At 58.3% G+C, this 21,231-nt stretch overlaps 1 protein-coding gene across 1 annotated transcript in view; it reads left to right on the top strand.

Annotated features, from left to right (window-relative positions):
• CRHR1 (corticotropin releasing hormone receptor 1) overlaps positions 1 to 16,811 on the top strand; it is a 47,024-nt gene extending 30,213 nt beyond the window's left edge. Inside the window, exons 3-13 of the mRNA XM_028087531.2 lie at positions 102 to 221; positions 5,072 to 5,157; positions 11,217 to 11,323; positions 11,998 to 12,118; positions 12,345 to 12,498; positions 12,785 to 12,845; positions 14,903 to 14,975; positions 15,151 to 15,236; positions 15,440 to 15,575; positions 15,757 to 15,798; positions 16,671 to 16,811. Of these exons, the coding sequence (XP_027943332.2) occupies positions 102 to 221; positions 5,072 to 5,157; positions 11,217 to 11,323; positions 11,998 to 12,118; positions 12,345 to 12,498; positions 12,785 to 12,845; positions 14,903 to 14,975; positions 15,151 to 15,236; positions 15,440 to 15,575; positions 15,757 to 15,798; positions 16,671 to 16,811 (1,127 nt within the window). The remainder of the gene's footprint in view (positions 1 to 101; positions 222 to 5,071; positions 5,158 to 11,216; positions 11,324 to 11,997; positions 12,119 to 12,344; positions 12,499 to 12,784; positions 12,846 to 14,902; positions 14,976 to 15,150; positions 15,237 to 15,439; positions 15,576 to 15,756; positions 15,799 to 16,670) is intronic.
• Positions 16,812 to 21,231: the final 4,420 nt, after the last annotated feature.

Genomic DNA, 21,231 nt, shown 5'->3' with positions numbered 1-21,231 from the left:
TTGCTCCCATCTTGTTCCCAGCTGGTGTGTGAATGTGGGGAGGTGGGTAGGATACCAGAGTAGGGAGCTCGCCCCGCCTCACCGGCTGTCTCTGCCCCCAGGGCTGCAGTGCAATGCATCCGTGGACCTCATTGGTACCTGCTGGCCCCAGAGCCCCGCGGGGCATTTGGTGGTTCGACCCTGCCCCGCCTATTTCTTCGGCGTCCGCTACAACACCACAAGTAAGGGAACCTGTGGAGGGCGGGCCCTCTGCTGGGAGGTGGGACAGGATGGGGAGAGCTTGGGACTTGTTGGAGGTGGGAGGAATAATAATGACGACGACAAGACTGTAGTACCTCCTGTGGATACAACCACCATTTACCAAAGGCCAGCTCTGTGCTCTTTACCGCTGATTTCCACAATACCCCTGGGTGATGCCATATGTGACTGTGTAGTTCTCATTATATACTGAGGCCTCCGAGGCTCAGAGAGGTTAGGGAATTCACCCAAGGTCACCAGCTGGTAAGAGGTGAAGCTGGAATTTGCCTGCAGCTCTGTGTGACACTTTCTTCTGCAGGTGACAAACTGGGTTAGTCGGGATAAGCCTACCACAACCCTATGAGGTAGGGCACGAATCATCAGAATAGCCCCCACTTTGAGCTCAGAAAGGTTAGGAGGTCTGTTCAGGGCCCTGCAGCCAGGAGGTGGGGGACCCCGTTTTAGATCCACAGGCAGGGGGCTGAGCCTTGCATGCACGCTCACAGGGCTGGTGAGGACTACCCAGGGTCTGTCGGATACTTGATCCCCACGTAAACACCTCGATACCCAGAGGCCCTGAGCCTCCTGAGCCTCCACCTCCAGGCTTTGCAGCTCCTTGTTACACCACCTGTCACCCTCAGGATTAATTTGCTCTGCCCTGTCAATGACTCACAGCCCCTGCTTATGAAGAGAGAAACAGCTGCAGGCCAGGGGCCCTGTCCTACCGAGGGGGGGTGGGGGTCCCTAGATGGGTTCTTGGGTTCTGGTGAGCCTGGGCTCCGAGGCCCAAGGGGGTGCCGAGGGTGACCAGCCCCCAGGTGGTTCACTTGGAGAGTTGCCAAGTGACCTTAACGTATTTCCCCCGTCGTATGGCTCTTTGGCCCCTGGTCTGACGATGAGAAGGCTGGAGGGCATGGCTTCAGCTCAGAACTCCCACGTTCCTCCTTCTGCCCCCTCTCCTTTACCAGCTACATGAAGGGGGTTGGGGTGGGGGTTGGCTGCAACCCAGGAGGGGTGGGAGGGCCCCGGGGAGGCTGGAACAGCCAGACTACACAGCTTCGTGTGTCTGCAACCACTTCTTGGACCCCAAGAGGAGGGTGTGGGGAGGAAGTGCAGGTAGGGGGAAGGGCAGAAGGACCTCAGAAGAGAGCTTAGTGTGTGCCACCTGCCAACCTCCAATCTAGTAGGGCCCATTTTACAGTTAGGAAATGGAGGCAGAGGCTGACAGCTGCCCAGGGTCACAGGGTGTGGGAGGCAGGGCCACGGCCTCACTCACAGTGCTTCTGGGGATCCCAGGGGCTGGTGCCTGGCGGGGGGCAGTGAGGCTTCTCCCAGAAGGAGGCCCTTCTGTCTCCGTAGCACCGGGTCTTGTCGATTTCACCTCCAAAGTGATGTTCACGCCGGAGCTGATTTCTCCTCCATCCCCAGAGCCACTGCCCCGGCCCAAGGCACCGGCTCTCTGACCCTGGTTTCCCATCCAACCCTTCTGTGGCTCCTGATTGTCTCCATGGTCAAGTCCATACTTCTGAGTGGGGCCGGCCAGGCTCTCTGTGGCTCCAGCCCTGCCTCTCCGCATGAGCTCACTCCACTCTTGTCTCCAAGGGTGACTTGACATGACGCCAAGAAAGACTTTAGTGTCTGGGCACGAGCTGCTGATTAGCCCACCCCACCTTAAGTGGAAGCTGAGAGTCCAGGATTCTAGCCCCAGCTCCACCTGGAACTGGCTAAGGAACCTTCTGCACTGCCTTCTCCAGGCCTCAGTTTCTCCACCTGCAGGATGGGTGGGAGGTTTGGGTGAGGTGCTCTCTCTGCTCCCAGGAGAGGGGCTGGGGGTGATGGTCCTTGGACGTGGAGCCAGGGCTGGAAGACTCTCCCTTCACAAGTGCCCCCAGTGCCAGAAAGTGAGGGACACACCCGTGTGTGATCAGTAGAGCCTGGGAACCCAGAATTGTACCTAATCATTAGGCACGAATTAATTCATTTACTGATGAGATACTGCCAGGACTTCCAGGCCTTTTCCTTAATGCCCTCCCTCCTGCTGCATCTGATCTTCAAAGGGATGGGAAGCTTTTCCAAAAATATCCATTTTCCCAAGACTCTCTGGGAGGACTGCTCAGCTCAGCAATTAAAGACAAGGAGGTCGCATCCTCCCTGGCAATGACTTGCAGCTGGGGGAGCTGTTTCTCTTTCCAGATCATCTCCTCTCTTCCCACCAAAACCTGCTCCCTCTGGATGACCTGGCCCAGGAGGGGCTCCATGCTCCCGCCCCACATGTGGGGTGTGAAAGGGGAGCCTGAACCAAGGGGCATCTCTTGCAGCTCCTACCAGTACCCACTTTGACAGGGATATGTAACATGTCCTGAATCTTATAGAAGGTTATATAAGTAACAGTTCAAAGACAATAATAATGAAAATAATAGTGCATGCCATGCACCAGGTAGAGCTCCAAGCACTCTGCATGTGTGAACTAAGAATGCCCACTCAGCCACTGAGGCAGGAGCCATTGTGAAGCTTATTCCTATGCTGCAGATAAGGAAGCTGAGAGGTTGTGTGACTTGCCCACGGTCACACAGTTAGGAAGGAGTGGCATCAGGATTTAAACCTGGGCCACCTGGTTGAGAGCCATGCTCTTCACCCTACATCGTGCTCTGTCTCCTAAAGCAAGACCACCCCCTTATTCCAGCCCCCCTCCCCATGCCTCTTCCAACCAGATCTCTGCCTGGAGTCCCTTTTTTTTTTTTTTAAAGATTTTATTTATTTATTTGACAGAGAGAGGCACAGCGAGAGAGGAAACACAAGCAGGGGGAGTGGGAGAGGGAGAAGCAGGCTTCCCGCTGAGCAGGAAACTCCATGTGAGACTCGATGCCAGGACCCTGGGATCATGACCTGAGCCGAAGGCAGACGCTTAACGACTGAGCCACCCAGGGGCCCATGGATTCCCTTTCTTTGCAGACATTCCAGAGTGGCTCTGGTCCCAGGCACGTCCCCTCCACGGCAGACACACTGGATTCCCCGGCTCCTTGCTTCCTCCCAGACCTTCCTGAAATCCCAGTCACTGAGCCCTCAGCCCTCTGGTAGCTTATCCCTCATTTAGCAATTAGGAGAGAATCAGCAGCTCCTTCACCAACTCTGCCCAAGGGCTCAACTCTACTGGGAAGGGAAGCTGAGCTGAGCTTTAAAAATGCATTTAGCCTCATTTTCCCACTGGCATGCTGCGGCCTGAGCAGCCTCTCAGCAGGGTGGCCAGGGAGTGCGTTAGAGAGGCCGCGGCCCTGTGGTCCTCGGGGCCAGACCATGGCTCCCTCTTTCCCAGAGGCAGCAACATCTCCCCCCACCGGCCACGACCCCACCATCTCCCTCTTGGCCTGCTGCTGTCAGCAGAGAGGCAGGTCCAGGCTGGACACACCCCCCTTGGAGAAGCAGTTGGCCAAGCCCTTCCCCTTACAAATGACAAGAGGGGCCTAAGCGGCTCGGGAGGCTGGCTGGCTGAGGCCACTCTCGCAGCCCAGCAGCACTGAGCCGGACCTAGGGCATCCCACTCTGTCTTCCACACAGTGCTCTGTCCCTGCCGGGCTCCGGGCTCAGGGACTGGGACTCAGGCAGCTTTCCCAGCCATCCTCGAGCCCTGCTGGGGTGGGGATGTGGCATGAGGGTCAGTGTGAGCCATGAAAAGGCCTGCAGCAGGGGATTGGCTCAAGATTCAGTTGCTCTTCTAGCCAGTGCTGCCTGGACTCAGGGCCAGAATTCACTCTAGGAAACATATTTAAAGCCACCAATGCCCGAGTGAGGTGAGGCAGGGCGACCTCCACCGGCAAAGGAGAAAAGACTCAAGGTTTGGATCTCCTTTGGTCCCTTCCTTCCTGGATTTTAGGGCCCTGGTGCCTGCCAGGGGGTATGGGCAGGAGAGAGGGTGAGAGGGACCCTTTGTGCAGCTCCATCCACCCCAGAGCCATGGAGCCAGGCCTCATCTCGACCGCAGGGCTCCTCCCCATCTCCTTAGAAGGCGATAAGTTCCGGGCCGCAGGCCAGTGTCGTGGCTGCACGGGCCCCCACGCCTCCCTGGGGCGCCCTCCTGTCTTTTCCCCCAGGTGCCATGTGCCAGGCTGGGAGCTGGTTGTAGTGGATCCCATGAGACCCACCCCTTATGACATCCCCCAGTCCACTTTTGCCCCCTGTCCTTTCCTGTGCTGAGAGACCTCCACCATGGATGTGTCCAACACATGACCCTCCAACATAAATTCTGCTGTTAGAGAAATGCCACCCTGAGGACCTTCCCCGACCCCTGCCCTGTGGGCCCCACCCCATGTGAAACACTGCCACGCGAACCCCCCCTCCATGGGAAACCTCACCACGGACAGTCATTCCAATGTGCCACATCAACTGTCACCACATACCCTTCCACCATAGCATGCCCAGCCTTGTGAGGGAGAATCGACTCATCAGCTCTCACCATCCTTTTTGCTACCATGTGAGATGCCAAAATGGGACCTTTCTCCGAAGGGCACCCACCACATAATCTGCCGCCACATAAGGTCTTGCAAGGAAACAGCCCCAGCAGGCTGGTCAAGTCTGCCCGCCAGCCCACCGCGTGGACATGATCATGGCAGCCTGGGTGGGCAGCCCTGGTGGGGCCAGCAGGCAGAAAGAGGCAAGAAGGCAGGGGTAGCAGGGAAGCCCCTCTCCTCAGCTTCAACTCCAGAGTCCCCCAGCAAGCAGGCCTCTGTGTTGGCCCAGATGGATGGATAGATGGGCGGACTGATGGACAGATGGATGCCTGGGTTTCTCTTTGGGAGAGGAGCCCATGGTTCGCTCTGACTCTCTCTCCTTCTTCCAGACAACGGCTACAGGGAGTGCCTGGCCAATGGCAGCTGGGCTGCCCGCGTGAACTACTCCGAGTGCCAGGAGATCCTCAGTGGGGAGGTAAGGCTGCCGGTGTGGACGGTGGGTGCGGCCCCAGCCCAGGTCTGGGTCGGCTGCACGGGCGCCCAGCATCATGGCTGTGAGCAGCCATCCCCAAGGGAGGCTGAGCCGAGAGGGCGGCAGCCGGCTCTGACACAGGGGAGTCGGGTCCTTGCTCCTTCCCTCCTTCCCCCCATCACCCACCTGCGCGGCACATCCGGGTCCCGCCAGGGGGCGCTGTGTCAGAATCAAAGATGGGGGCGGGGGGAGCAGTGCCGTTGGAAAAAGCCCTTGGAGAGGCTTTGAAATATTTAAATGTTTTTGAGAAGATGGTGCTTGCACATAATACAAAATTCACAGAGAAGTCTCCTTCCCTCCCTGTCCCGGCCACTGGCTTCCCTCCCCAGAGGCAAGGCCAGTTTCTTAGGTGTTCTTCCAGAGACATTGTCTGCATATGTGAGTAATTACATATAGAGATACTCTTTTTTGCTTTAATCCAAATGTTGCATGTTCTCCACACTGTCTGACACCTTGATTTTTGCATACGACCCTCCGTCTTGGAGATTGTTCCGTATCAGTACATAAAGAGCCTCTTCGTTCTTTTTTACATTTGCGTAGTATCACATTGTGCAAGATGTGCCATCGTTTATTTAACCAATCTTTATCCTCAGTCTGGTTATTACCAACAGCGCCACGATGAATAATCTCTTAAGGGTGGCATTTGGCAGAGGCACGGGTGTGTCTGGTGTTGCTGCTGCCTCTGTCCTCCGTGCCCCCTCCCCTCCATCTCCACACACCTTTTCAGTGGGTGCTGAGGAAGGAGAGGGTGGTGGAGCTGGAAAAACGAGTGAGCAGACAGCGAAGGACAGACGGGAGGACACCCCAGGCTGTGTGACGGTTCCAGGCGTCTGGGGCATGGAGGAAGGGGGCGGATCCACACTGTCCTGAGAATTCCAGCGCCTGAATGATCTAAATTGGAAGGGACCTTGGAGACCCTCCATCCCCTCTTAATCTGCCTGGTACTAAGAGCCACCCAGAGCACTTGTTCAAATATAGGCCCCAGGGCTTCATCCAACACCCGATAAATCAAAATCTCCAAGGAGGACGTACAGAGTCCCAGGGGACCTTCTGATGGGGGGTGGGGGGAGTGAATAACTCTGATTTGGTGCAACCCATTCACCTTGCATGTGGGGAGACTGAGGCCCAGGAAGGGGGAGTGGCTCATGCAAGGTTACACAGCAGAGTGAGTCAGAGCCTAGAACCTGGGCTTTGGAGTGGAGGCTCGCTTCTGGCCCCCACCAGGTGGTCAGTGGGAAGCGAGGTTGATGGAGGAAGAACAGTTTTCCCCACCTTGCACCCCACCCGGCCCTGGGTGCTTTGGTGACCCCCTTCCCCAGGCTGCCTGGCTTCTTGTCACTGAGCCATCGGGACTTTGCTGTCTCCTTCCTGAAGCTGCAGACATAGGGCACAGTTTAGCTTAGAAGAATGGCACGTTCTCTGGTGGGGCTGCTTTGGCAGGGTGAGTTACTAGGGACGCCAGAGAGAGGTTTGCTGGCATCTCCACTCACAGGCCAGTCTCGTGGTCCCCCGCAGGCCATGGTGGGTTGGCCCGGCCCCCCTGACCTGAGCAGGGTGCTAAGCACCCACATAGTGAGCCAGCCTGGGAAGTCCTGGGGTTGCAGATGAGGGCACCCCCCCTTGGGGGGCACTGAGGGAGGAAAGTGGGGTCAAGAAACATAATTGGGCCGGAAGATCTGGGGCGGGGTTGGGCAAGAAGACTACTCAGCCTGATGGGGAGCTCCTTACCTGGCACCCAGGAGATGAGGCAGAAAGCAAGGTCAGTGCTGTGGACAACTTAGACCACAGCTCACACCCACGGGGAGAAGGTATGGGGGAGGCACGGCCAAAGCAAAAGGTCTTCAGCCCTCCACTGCACCCCACCTTGTCCTGCTGGGTGTGCAGAGCCTGAGGCAATGATATATCTCCAACTGCAGGTCAGGCCAGCCTCCTGGCTTAAAACAAACTGCCCTCCCCTGACCCCCGAGGAGGAGGCGGCGTCTGTCGCCTTCTTGAGCAGGAGAAAAGCTGGAGGGCCACAGCTGCTTCCCGCCTTCCCCCTGCATGGAGCCCCCTGAATGTCAGAGGAAGTTCACGGTTCACCCGAATCCCTCCTGCTCTAATTGAAGCCCCATCCTTCTAGTTGGCTGATGGGGGACACCACCCTGTAGCTCCCACCCCTTTTGCCTTGACAGGGGTCTCTCCCTCTCTCTACCAGCAGGGTTAGGGGAGAAGGAGGATTGGGGAACACCAACTTTTCATCAGCCCCCTCTTTGGCAGAATAACAGGAACAGCATGGGCTTGGGAGGTGGCTGGTTTGCAGTTTGGATTCTGGTTTCAGCACATGTGCTGTGTGACCCTGGGCAGGCAACTTAGCCTCACCAAGGCCCAGCTTCCTTGTCTGTAAAAGGGCCCAGAGAGAGAGGGGCACGTCTGCTTGCATCTTGGTCTGTGGAGGGCGCTCCATCCATGAGCCATCCCTCTGCCTCTCCTCTCACCAGGGGTCAGGGGAGGTTGTAGGGTACACCTAGGGGGTGGGGGGGCTGTTGATGAGGAGACCAGGTAACACGGGCACCCCCTTCCTCTGCTTACCAACTCGGTGGGGGCTGCCACCCACTCCTTTCCCGGGCAGCCCCTGCCAGCCCGGCTGCCTGGCTCTCTGGGTAATCAATTAATTTAATTACTGAAAATGCCATTCCCTTCTGCCAGCCTCTAGCCAGACCCCTCCCCACTCTCAAGATTCCCCATCCACTCCTGAGCTATCAAGAAGAGGAAGAGAAGTCTCCAATTAATGGAGCAGCTGATTTCTCAGCTCCGGGGCCTGGGCTAAGCCCTAATTAAGCACCAGTGCCCCCAGGGGATTGCAGATAATGGATTTGCAGGGCTGCCCCGTGAAATGGGACTCACGAGGGCGCCCACAGGCCAGGCCAGGGAGGAGACTGCCTACAGCCACCACCACCAGGGGACAAGTCCCCAGCTGGGAAGCTTGACTTGTTGATGGCCCAACCCTGGGAATGGCATTGACCCCCCCTCCCCTGCACTGGCCCCCACTCTCCATATAAGCACCCCCCAGACACAGTCTCCCTTCCCTGCAGTGACATCCACCCTCCTCCCAGCCCAGACTCACCCCCACCTCCCGTGACGCTTATACATGCTCTGCTTCCCTCCCCCACACCCTGCTGATCTGGGGAACCCTGGGCACTTCCTGGGAGGGCGCACCTTGATGCCACATGAAAGGGGTTCTGGGGGTGTAGGCTTGTGTTGGTTGGGCCAAAACTTCTGAAATACTTAAGAATCATCGGGGCTTCTGGCTAAAATGAAGGTTCAGACTCAGTGGGTCTGGGGCAGGGCCTCAGATTCTTGCAAACTCCCAGGTGATGCTGGTGTCACCGGTCTGGGGACCACACCTGGAGGAGCAAGGGGCTGGAGTGCCCACGGATAGGGTGAGGGAGTAGCTCCGGAAACCAGCTGGTGAGAGAGAGAGAGAGAGAGCCACAGAGTGGGACAGGCAGAGGTGGGAGAGAGACCAGGGCGGGAGCAGGGGGAAGGCCATAGCGAGCACTCAGAGTCATCCTGTAAAGACATCGGCATAGGTCGGACACAGTCACACTTGGGACAAGGTGTGTCTTGCAGAGTCTGCCCGAAGTTGGCCGGGCACTAATTCTTTACTGGGTCCTGGTCACTGAGACTATGGCGGAGTGGTTCCACCCAGAGCCACCTTGTGACCCCTTCCTCGCGGTACCACCCGGTCTCCACGCTGAACAGGGACAGTGCTGGTCAGGTTCTCAGGGACTGGCTGTGTCCATGTGTCCTTCGGCTGTCCCGGCTGCTTCTGCAGTTAACAGTGGCCGTCTCACAGGCCGTCAGAAGGGTCTCTTGAAGTGTCGCTGGGTGGCTCCTAAGATGTTGCAGGCACTTCGTCTCAGGCTATTGCTGACCGTCTCCGGGGGTGCCGGGCTGTCTCCTGAGTGGGGCTGGCCATCTCCGGTGGTGGCCCTGCCGCGTCCTGGGCAGTCTCCCCAGGCTCTTGGCACTGTAACCCCGCGGCCTGCTGGGCTGCCGTCTCTCGGACTGCGCCCGGCTGGTATGGCAGATGAGGGGCTGGGCTCGGCCGGGGCCTTCCAGCTGGAGGAGTCACACTGAGGCAGCCCCCTGAATGGGTTGGCTCAGTTCTCCCCTTTTGGCCTCAGTGGAGAAAACCCCTCATTCGTCCCCATCCTCCCTGCAGAAGCCCTCCAAGGATCCTGGGCGCTGCTTGTCTCTCAGAAATGCGCCGCGGTCGGGGCGGACACGGGAGGAGGGGGTCTAGGAGGCCAAGCCGACCAGAATTGCCGTAGCTGGCCCGGCAGCTTGGGCCGATTATGCAGCCTCTTCAACTGGAAAAAACAGACAGAAGGACAGTCTCTGAGGGCCGTCGTGAGAAAGAAAAGTAATGACCTCTGTAAAGCCCCTGGCACAGTGCCCAGCATACAGTAGGTGCTGAATAAATCCCACTTGTCCTACCTCAACCTACAACCCAGGCTCGGGCTGCAGTGGGGGCCGGGGGGGGCGGCTAATGGCATGTGGTGGTGCAGGGGTTCCCCGCACATCCTGCTCGCTCACCTGCGCCTGTGAACGGAGCTGGGGCATCGCGCTGTTCCAGTCCACAGGCATTGTTATTACCCGGGGCTTCGCAGCATGGATTTGCAGAAAATGTAATGAAAGGAAATTAAGTACCAGCGCCAGACAGACTGGATGTGTGCATATCTTCTGGAGTCTTTGGATTTGGCATCTATTGCCAGGCACTCAGAGACCCTTCCCCATCTGCATGGTGGTGATAGATACCCTCTGCTCTTCTTCCCCTCCCCTCTCCCCCTGCTCCCCCCGCACCACGGCCTCTCTGTCTGCCTCTCTCTCTCTCTCTCTCTCTCTCTCTCTGTTGCCTGCCTCCATTGACGCCTCAGTGGGTCTCAACCCTTTGGAGCCTGAGTTGCTAATGTGATTTCCTGCCACGTTCCTGAAAGCCTCTGCCAGGAAAATCAGCCCCTTAGAAGTTCTTCAGGGAGGACATGCCTTCAGAAGGGGTGTGGTGGGCACTGGGAAGAGCAGGGGGAGGGAGGGCTTGGCCTCTCCTCGGATGCCCGCTCGGCGTCCTGCTGCAGAGGTACGTCCTTCGAGCTTGGGTGAGTGAGTTTGGGCCTCAGTTTCCACATCTGGAAGAAGAGTGGGGCTGGACTCGATCCTTAGGACCAGTTCTGACGTCCAAGGATTCTGGAATCCCAACAGGAATTTCTATGGAGAGCCAGGCGCTCTTCAGTGTCCCTGAAAGGTTGAACAAGGCCTTTGTGAACTTACCCTTTTCTCACCACTGGCCAGTGTCTGTGCGTCCTCATGGCCTGGCCCCACTCCAGAACCCTGAAAAGATAAGGGAAGGAGGTGCTAACAGGGCCCCTCCCCCGCTTTGCAAAGCCAGCCGCTTTCAACAACCATTCCCCCTTCCTTTACACAGTTCTGGAGCTCCACTGTGTGCCCGGTTCTGGCTCCATGGGCCCTGCCCTCTCGGGACCTGTCTGCCTAGAGCTGGGCACTGGGGACCACCGGTCCCCCATCATGGGGTGGGGGACACAGTTGTAGCCTCAGCATCTCGCCAGTCTGTCACGCTGGTTAAGAGGTGGTTCGAGGCTGAGGGACCTTGGATGGCCCCCTGGTGTTTGGGCAGAAGGGAAAGGTGAGTGCGAGAGCTGTGCACATGGAGTGGGGACCCCTGTGTGATGTGGAGCCCCGAGGTAGCCAGTATTTGTCCAACAGGACGGAGCAGTGGACAGGAAGTGGGATTCAGGGACAGACAGACAGACAACAGTCTCAAATTGGACAGCACAGCTCCAGGGCCACGCACGACACACAGCCGGGGCTCGGGCAGGGGAGTAACTACTGTTATTACCAACTCCGTCTCGGCCACCCGAGGGGGCTGCCCTCACATGTCCAGTGGGTGCAGGGGTGCCGCTGTGTGGGAGTCTCACCTCTGTCCCTCTCCCCTACCTCAGAAGAAGAGCAAAGTACACTACCATGTCGCTGTCATCATCAACTACCTGGGCCACTGCATCTCCCTGGTGGCCCTCCTGGTGGCCTTTGTCCTCTTTCTGCGGCTCAGGTGAGAAAGGCTGTGTAGGCCGGGACCTTGAGCAGGGTAGAGAAGGAAGATGCAGGAGGCAGCTCTGGGTGAGGGGTTGATGATGAGGGGCGGGCCTGCCCCCTCACCTCAGTGGGAGGGGGTGACAGATGAGTCCCACGTCCCTTGGAACCTCTGGCAGGGCCACTGCTGCACCCCCAGCCCAGTCACTACTAGGGGGACGGCGGATAGCTGAAGCCCAGGCTCGCCTTGTGCCACCCCCACCCATGCCAGGATGCACCCATCTGGGAGGCCGGGAAGGTGGAGCCCTTTGGGTTCGAACCTGCTTGGGCCCAGCACTATTGCAAGCCCACAGTGCCAGGAAGGGGGGTAGGGGTAGGAGCTGAGCGTCAGGCCTGCATGCGGGGAGCTACAGGGAGAAGCGGGGTGCCATGGGAGGAGGGGCATCCCCAGTAAGCAAGAAGCCCCTGGTCCCTGGAGCATCGACTGTGTGGCAGGCTCTGCCACCAGAGCTTAGGTCTGGGTGGGTCTCTGGGAGGAAGGGCCCTGGGGGGCATCAGGAGTGTTCTGCTGCCACCTCCCGGTGTGACTTAGCCAGTGAGCCCTGCCCTCAGTTTCCCCATCCACCCATCTGGGCTGGAGGGATGCTGGTGGCCCATCCCTCAGCTTACCCACCCTCCCCTGCTGCCCCCCAGGAGCATCCGGTGCCTAAGAAACATCATCCACTGGAACCTTATCTCGGCCTTCATCCTGCGCAATGCCACGTGGTTTGTGGTCCAGCTCACCATGAGCCCCGAAGTCCACCAGAGCAATGTGGTGTGTCCTGGAGGGGCAGCCCCAGGGTCAGAGGAAGGGTCTGGATGGGATGGCCCTGGTGGAAAATGGGCTGGGCACAGGCCTCGAGCCCCAATAAAACAGGAATGGTTCCCTGGTGGGGGCGGGCGCATCCTACTGAGAGGTCCCAGGCCCAGGGTGGGGTGCTGCTGTTGCCACGCCCCCTCCCCCGTCTAAGTGTCATCTCTGCTGGGGGGGGCGGTGGTAGGGCTGGTGCAGGTTGGTGACAGCCGCCTACAACTACTTTCACGTGACCAACTTCTTCTGGATGTTCGGGGAGGGCTGCTACCTGCACACGGCCATTGTGCTCACCTACTCCACCGACCGGCTGCGCAAGTGGATGTTCATCTGCATCGGCTGGGGTGAGCGCGCTGGCCCCTGCCCCGGCCGGGCTGTCCCCTCCGCACCCACACTCTGGCCAGATGGTGAGGGGGCCTGTGAGCTCAGGGCCAGGTCCGGGGCTGGGGTGAGCACGACGGCCCTCTGCTCCTACTTGCGGGTGGGTTGCAGCAAGTTGGATGCGTGAGTATGAGCTCTACCCAGGGGAACCCGTGCCCACCTCGGGGCTCTGGGTCGCACAAGGCTCCTCCAGGCCTTGCATCCCCCAGACCCCACTGATGAGCTCTGTGACAGCCAGTCTCTCCCCAGGTGTGCCTTTCCCCATCATCGTGGCCTGGGCCATCGGGAAGCTGTACTATGACAATGAGAAGTAAGTCCCCTCCTCCCCTGAGCCCCGAGGTCCAGGCTCCCAGCCCAGCTCCGCCTCACGCTCCCCAAGGACCTTAGGCCAAATCACCTTCCCTGGTGGGCCACGGTTTCTTTATCCATATAGGGGAGGGTGCTGGGGGCTGGACTCGATCTGAGGGTCCCCAGCAGTGCTCTACTCGAGGTGGGGCTGGCTAGACAGGTGGATCCAGGCTCCTTTATCTGTCTTGGGATTTCATGAACAGCCTGAGCATTACTGGCAGTGTCTGGAGACAAACGGCCCAGGTCCTGAACCATGGACCCATCATTAAGTAGTTCTATGACCTTGGACTAGTTACTACAGTGTACCTCAGTTTCCTCATCTGTAAAATGGGCATCCCAGTAAAACTGCCTCCCATGAAGGGTTTTTGTGGGGATGACAGGAGTTCATATAATAGTAAGCCTTTAAAAGAGTGTCTGGCACATAGTAAAGGCCATATAAATGTTTTCTATGAATATTAAGATTTATTTTACAAAAGATTCTATGGATTTAATAGAAATGAATCCTGATGATCTCATAGAGTCCTTCCAGCTCCGAAGTCCTGAAGTGACTTTGGTCTTGGGTATTCCCAATTGCCCCTGAAAATTAGATTTCTACTGTAGTGGTTCTTAGCCTTGGCTCATGCTGAAATCACCCAGGAAACTTTAAGAAAGCACCAAACCCCAAGCTTGACCTTCAAAGAGAGGGACGTAACTGGTCTGGAGTGTACCCTGGGCACCATGATTTTTAGCTGCTAAGACTGAGAATCACTGAGAGAAAGGCAGAAAATGTGGATACAGACAGCCGGGGAGGTGCCAAAGCATTTTTAGGAACCCATTGTCTAAGTGGGGTTCCAAGTGGCCTCCATCACAATGACAATTCCTCCCCACCCCCATAGAGGGGAGGGGGCCGCCACAATGTCACTGGGCTCGACAAGGAGCCTGGAAAATGATATTCGTATTTACCAGGCTGATCCTTCCTGACTCTGGCCCTGCTGGCTCTCTCTGCATTGGCACAGCCGACGGGGTAGGGGAGGGCGGCCAGCTGCCAGAAACCACTGGGGGCTTGGGAGTCATGCCCGGGATGTTGGGTCCTGGCACAGGAGCATCGTAAAGCTGCCTGTGCCTGCAGGTGTGCAAGTGAGTACAGGGGAGGACAGGAAGAACAGGTTTCAAAAAGCTGCCCTGTGTGTCTCGGAGGGAAAAGGGCGCCTATCTTAAGAAAGTCTGTCTGAGCGGCTCTGGAGCCCCATCTAGTGGTAAGATGCTGACACTGCAGCAGAAGGGATCCAGGTGTGAGACACCAGAAAGAAGTTGTAGACCCCGGGGTTAAGGACTCGACTTGGGGTCTAGCTCGTATTTGGCCTACGTGGTGTTTTTTGAAACCTGGAATCTGTTTCAAACCTTAAAAAGTCAAGAGGTTTCACATAAAAATCTCAGTTTCTAAGCACTGTGGGTCTGCATCCCCTGGAGGCCATTTCTCTGCACAAGGACATAGGACTTTCCATGTGCCCCATCCCAACCCACTCCCCAGATCCCCCAAGAGATTGCTGGAGGGAAACTCAAGAAAATGAAAAGCAGTTCTGGCTCTCAGACAGGTGAGACTTGTGGAATCTCGGCCTGGGGGTCATTCGGGCTGCAAATAAGGGACTCAGAGATTGCTGGCTGCTGGGGGCCCACTGCGTGACGGGCACCAGGCACCAGGAGGGGGCTCGTGCCAGAGCCCCAGCGGGGCCTCAGGGGAGCAGTGGTGTGCTGAGCCCTGGCCTGTTCCACTCAGGGGTTGTTTCCACAACCCCCCTCCCTGCCACATTGCCTGCTTCCAGCTTTACATCTCCTAATACAGGGTGCTGTCTGCCCATTCTGCAGATGAATAACTGAGACATTGTGGTGGGGTCTTGATCTTCTGCCGGGGTTGGAATTGAGACACCCAGCTCCTGGCTTCTGGTCCCAGTCCTGCCCTGGCCAAGCACTGCCCTTCCCCATGCTGCTGAACTGGACCCAGGTGACCTCTCCACTTACCTCCCCTCTGTGGCTTTCTAGGTGCTGGTTTGGCAAAAGGCCTGGGGTGTATACTGACTACATCTACCAGGGCCCCATGATCTTGGTCCTGCTGGTAAGAACCTGGGTGGAGGGGGGCGGGCAGCAGAGGGGGACAGTCAGTGCCTACTGTGGACTGACAGGGTCCCCATGCAGACCGAGGCCCTGCCCTGTCCACCCCGCCTGCCTCCAGCATCTTGTCCACACACACACACACGCCCACACCATCCCACTGTGTGCTCTAATTACAGATCAATTTTATCTTCCTTTTCAATATCGTCCGCATTCTCATGACCAAACTCCGGGCGTCCACCACATCTGAGACCATTCAGTACAGGTAACCCAGCCCGCCTCCCTCCCCCAACCACGGGGGCTCCAGAGATCCCAACCTCGGACACAGGTCCAACAGCCCCTCCTGAAAACCCCAGCTCCCCGTCTCAGACATTCTGGGGACCTGGCACGCCGCCCCCAGGCCCGGCGCTCTTCCCTGCTCCTGGGGTGGGCTGTGACTCTGGGCCTCCCCACCCTGCCCCACCTCAGGAAGGCTGTGAAAGCCACTCTGGTGCTGCTTCCCCTCCTGGGCATCACGTACATGCTGTTCTTCGTGAACCCTGGGGAGGACGAGGTCTCCCGGGTCGTCTTCATCTACTTCAACTCCTTCCTGGAATCCTTCCAGGTACCGCCGCCCACCCCTCGCTCTGGCCCTGGCTGTCCCCCGTGCCCCCTTGGGTGGAGTTCTTCCAGGCAGGGGAGGGCCCGGAGGGGCAGGAGGCTGTGGAGAGGAAGGGGGCGGCCCGGAGGCTAGGTAGGGCTCCAGCTGCCCCTGTCCCTTGACCCACCTTCTCTGTCCACCCCAGGGCTTCTTCGTGTCTGTATTCTACTGTTTCCTCAACAGTGAGGTAAGGACACCAGGGTCCCAGAGCTCAGCATGGTGGGGGGCCTCCTGGGACCTGCAATTGTCTATAGCCTCCTCCTGCCCTCCACACGCCAGTTCTCTCCTCCCTGCCCCCAAGTCTCTAATGGGGATGCTGCTGGGAGCCCCAGGAGCTCACAGTGAGCACCTGCTCACTGCTCACCTGCTCACTGCACACCTGCGCACAGCTCACCTGCCACCTGCCCACATGTTCCTATAGTGGCAAGCCCACTCCTTTGCTCTCATAGGCAGTTGGCATGGAGGGGAGGGGGTCAGAAGCCTGGGCTTCAGTCTCATCAATGAGTCTAGGAAAAGGCTTGTTGAAACCAGGAAGGGCTGAGCCCTTGGGTGGGGCGTTCATTTGTGCTGAAGGTAGGAATTCTTCATGGCAAAGGCGTCTGATGCCTTTGCCTTTGTGTGGATGGGGAGAAAGCACCCCTTCTCAGAACACTTGAGAAAATCATCCTAACAAATATGCAAATAAACAACGTTGACGATGTGAATGTCACCGCCTGCTGCTCAGCTGCCTGTGCATCTCACACCTGTGCACTGCTCACCTGCTCACTGCACACCTGCGCACTGCACACCCGTGCATCTCACACCTGCTCACTGCTCACCTGCTCACTGCACACCTGCGCACAGCTCACCTGCGCACTGCACACCCGTGCATCTCACACCTGTGCGCTGCACACCTGCGCACTGCTTACCTGCGTGCTGCACACCCGTGCACCTCACACCTGCACGCTGCACACCTGCGCACTGCTCACCGGCGCACTGCACACCTGTGCACTGCTCACAAGTACAGCTGCTTGCGGTGGCCCCCGGGCTCAGGCAGCATGCTCTGCTCCATGCCCACAGGTCCGCTCGGCCATCCGGAAGAGGTGGCACCGATGGCAGGACAAGCACTCCATCCGTGCCCGCGTGGCCCGCGCCATGTCCATCCCCACCTCCCCAACCCGGGTCAGCTTCCACAGCATCAAGCAGTCCACGGCGGTCTGAGCTGGTGGGCCAGCGACTGGAAGATGGGCTCCAGGCTCGGCCAGCTGCCCTGTCTGTGGAGGGGAGCAGTCCCTTCCCACACTCTGTATCCCCAGAAGCTGCTGGCACTGACAGCCTGGGCACCCACCCCCCCGATCCCCGGCTAAGCAGGAGTTCGAGGCCTGTGAGAGCAGCCACCATCTGGGCCATGGGATGAACGGGAAATAATCTCCAGGATTGGTCTGGGTCCAGGGCCTCTGGCTCCCCCCGTGGAGAAGGAATGAGAATGGAGTGGAAATAGCCAGCTGGAAATCCAAAGCAGCACATGGGTCCCTCCGAGATGTGTCTTCTCCCAGAGCACAAGACGGCCAGCCCACTGGAGACCTGGGGCCTGTTCTCAGCCCCTGGGGCGTGGGGGCAATCGCTGTCCTAGGGGCATCATGGGAAACTCCAGTGACAGCATCACCGTGATGATGCCTCCGGGTGTTGGCAACGCTTTCCAATACCAATGGGAGCCAAGGCCAGGTTGCTAGAAGCCCCAGGCAAGGTCATTAGAAATCAGGTGACATCATCAGATCACAGGACACACCACAAGAAATCCTCCCAAGCCACCGTGATTTCATCTGTGGCACTGCCATCAGAAATGCCCTGTCTTGCTGCCTCGCACCCTTGGACCTTTACTCCCCTGCAGGCCACTCAGGCTCCCCCTCCTTAACCACCCACAGTATCACACCCTGCTTTCTGTCACCTCCTGTTCTTGGTGTCTCCCCCTGTGTGGGAAGATGGGGGTGGGAGGGAGACGGAGTGTCCTATGAGCAAGAACCAGGGTGTGCCCCAGACAAAGCCAGGCTCCCTTTCAGGGGTCGGAGAATACTCAGGGCCCCCCTGCCTGCTGGCTTCAGTGGTCTGGCCTCCGGGGCAGCCTCTCTGCTGGTCACAAGGTGTTTGTGGTCCCCTGGATGCCCTCTGGGGCAGCACGATTAGCTAATCGAAGGTAGGAGGAGGGGCAGGGCACTTGACCCCTCTCTGCCTGAGTGTCCTGGAGCAGGACAGCTGGCTCTTGGGGCAACCAGCCAGCACCCCCTGGAAACTCCTGTGGCCGGAAGTACTGGGCCAGTGGAGCCGGGCTTTCAGAGAAAAGGGTGTCAGCTCTGGTGGGGAGGCTGCTGTAAATAACCAGCATCTGTGAAGGCCTGGACTGTGCAGGGCTGGGTGGGGAGCACACAGAGAAACGGAGGCCGCTTTTCAGTCTTTGGGGCCTGCGTGTGGCTGGGAAACCTGACACCACCCACACCCATCCAGATGGGGTGCGAGGTGAGCAACTGGGGGCATGGGTCTGCAGACCCAGCTGACAAAGACGGCTCTTATAGAAGGGGGGAGTCACGGGGAGAGAAGGGCCACGTGTGAACAGTGCTGGCCAAGGACACTTTGGATGGAGCGGGGGACTATGGGGACAGCTTGAGCCAAGGTGTGGCAATGGGACCGACAGGAATGTGTCCCAGCCCCAAGGGAGGGGTGGAGCTGGAAGCAGGAGGTAGAGTTAGGGAGGCCTTGACACTGCCTCGGCTTGAGATCCCCAGAAACAGACCCAGAGACAAGGTTTCCAGAACCGATTCAGGGAAAGGGAGCACAGGAAGCGGGTGGGGGCACGAGGCCAGGAAAGGGAGGCAGCAGAGTGGCGGATGCCCACCCCACAGCCACGGCAGGAGACAGCTGGAGCATAATCCTACTGCAGAGGCTTGGGGAGCTGGAGTGGGGCCCACCCTGCCTTCAGCCCACCCCAGGGGACACAAGGGAGGAAGGCTGCTCCCGGGTGCACTTCCCCCTGCCACACGGGCCACAAGACCAGGAGAGAAGGTCCGGGCACAGCAGTGTGCTGTGGAAGGCAGCCCGCACCAGCTCCCGGGGCAGGAGAGAGGGTAGGACACAGAAACTTCACCCTGGCACCCAGGGACAGGGCAGCCTGGCTCTCACTCCTGGGTCTCGGACCAGGGACACAGGGAGGGGACCAGACGCACCAGGACAGAGATGGGCTGACAGCCTCCGGAACAAGTGGGGGGTGAGGGCGAAGTCCCAGAGAGGGACGTGTCAAACCGGAGGGACCAGAAGTGCCCAGGATCGAGGCATCTTTCCCAACTCTGCCTTTCACCCAGTGAAGAAGTGAGAAAGCAAAACTTCTCCTGCACAAGCTGGACTGTGGGGGCAGGGGCTCCCCAAGGATGGAAGAGCCTGGGAGGAGCGGGGGACATTGGAAGGAGGTTGCATGGCGAAGAGGTCCCGGGGGGCCGAGCTGGGGCTCTGCCCCTTTCCTGCTGGTGCCTCCTGGGCCCCCTCCAAGCACCTGCTGTGCATTCAGCCCTGCCAGGCTCAGCACAAGGGGCAGAGATGAGCAGCACTCCCAAGACGAGTACCAGCAGCCAACTGCGAAGCCATCAGCTCTGGAAGGACGTCAGAGGCCACCTCCAAGGCGAGGCTGACAGTCATCAGAGAAGCTGCTCGGGGGCCCTGGGCAGGCACGAGCTGGTCCCAGTGAGCCTCAGGATGCTTCCCATTCAGAGAGAGAAGGGAGAAGGGGCTGCTTCAGGAACATCCAGGTCCCAAAGAACTGTATCTCCTCTGCCACAGGCAGGAGCTCAGAGTTTAACCCTTCCACAGCCCATGGCTCAGGGACCAGGGTGAAGATAGGCCCCCAGATGGGGTTTCTGAGGGTCACTGTGCCCTGAGGTTCGGTTTATGGACTGGGTGGGAAGAAGTCCTTTCGGAGTGAGTGGGGGTGTGATGATCAGATGGATACATATGTCACTACACTGGGGCAGCTGCAGGGTGTTGGGGGGGTTCACTGCAGGACCAGCCCCTCCCCCAAGCCTGGGAGAGCTCTTCTCCACGTCGCACCCAGAGGCTGCAGTCTCTGGAGTACCCCATCTGAGCCCATTTCTCCCTGGGACCCTCCTTCAGGGGCACAGATGGAGGAAAAACTGCCCTGTGGGGTTTTGGTTTTCCAGTTCAGGCCCCTCCATCTCTGAGTGTGACAACATGGCCCCTGCCCTGGGTCCTCAGTTTCCCCTCCAGGCCTCCTCAGTCCTGCTGCCGCTACTGGGTCAGATACCCTGGGATAGGACTGCGGAGGGAGTCAGATGTGGGAAAAACACGTGCTAGGGAGGGAGGGAGGTTTTAGAATCCAGATAATAATACCTTAATTGTGGGCATTTGTAAACTGCTTTGCAATCAGCCAAATCCTTTTTAGCATTTATTATCTAATCCTCAAGTAACTCATGGAGGCAGGAACCATCCCATTTTACAGCCAAAGAAACTGAGGCCTGGGGATCCCACTGAGATCAAAGTCTCGGGGCTCTTTCCGCCCCCTCAGTGGGCTGCAGGCACTGGGCTGGGGTTTCAGGAGGCCAGGACAGATAGAGCAGCTCTGGGGGGAGGGGGCAGCAGGAGGCCTCAACCAGGCCTTGTCTGGTTGGGGACAAGTCCCAGGTGAAGATAGGACCAGCCCCAAATGGCAAGGCCAGTGTCCAGTTGCTGAGCTCAGCTGGGTGGAAGCAGTGAGGGTTCTCTGTACGTCCATCCTGATTCCCAGCATGCACTCCCCTCCTCTCCAACATCCTCCACCCCTCCACCCCTTAAAAGGATACTTAACTGCAAACAGTGCAGCCCAGGGCACCAGAAGCTTCTGTGGGTCTCCCTGCACCCACCCAGGCTCTGCTCAGCCCAGGCAGGGGGGTCATCAGCCCCCAGCTCAAGGGTCGCTCAGGATCATCTCATGGAGCCCCTTGACTTCAAACTCAACTGCCCACCCTCAGTCCAAAGAGAAACGGGAGCTGGTCTCTGCATTTCAACACCAGCAATACTATCATTGATTGAGTGCTTACTAGGTGCCAGGCACAGTCAAGCCCCTCACCTACTCTTCATACCACCCTGTGAGGCAGGGGCTGTTATCCCCACTTAACAGATGGGGAAAGGGAGGCACAGAGAGGGTACAAGGCCTGCCCCAGGGCACCCAGCAGTGGCATGGCTGGATGTGAGCCCAGGCTGGCCTCACTCAGCCTCTACCGTGTTTAACCCTATGCAGCAGTTCTGCCCCACAGGTCCCTCCAACACCCTCCCTAGAGAAATTCCTCAGTTTCCCTAGTTTGTGGACTAACAGCATGCAGACACAAAGCTGGTTGTAGAAGTTGGCCCCTACAAAGCGTGGGTGTCAGGGAGCCCACTCCTGAGCCCGGCCCAGTCTCCGAGTGTCCCAGCCCTGTTGCTGTTTCATGCCAGAGCACTGCCTGCTATCCCTACCTTGTACAGCCCGCCAACCCTGCAGATCCAGCTGGTCAGGCTCGGGCTCAAGACAGGACTGCACCACATATATTTTTCAAAGCTCTATGTGTGTTGGAAACATCAATGAGATCATTGTTTGGAGATAACTCCAGGGACCATCTTCGGC

Source organism: Eumetopias jubatus, unplaced genomic scaffold, assembly GCF_037043125.1.
Source record: "Eumetopias jubatus isolate StellerSeaLion01/CBP00866 unplaced genomic scaffold, mEumJub1_p1.0 scaffold_10, whole genome shotgun sequence".
Lineage (NCBI taxonomy): Eukaryota > Metazoa > Chordata > Mammalia > Carnivora > Otariidae > Eumetopias > Eumetopias jubatus.
Note: the sequence above shows the minus strand (reverse complement) of the source record. Positions and strands in the feature narration are given on the sequence as shown.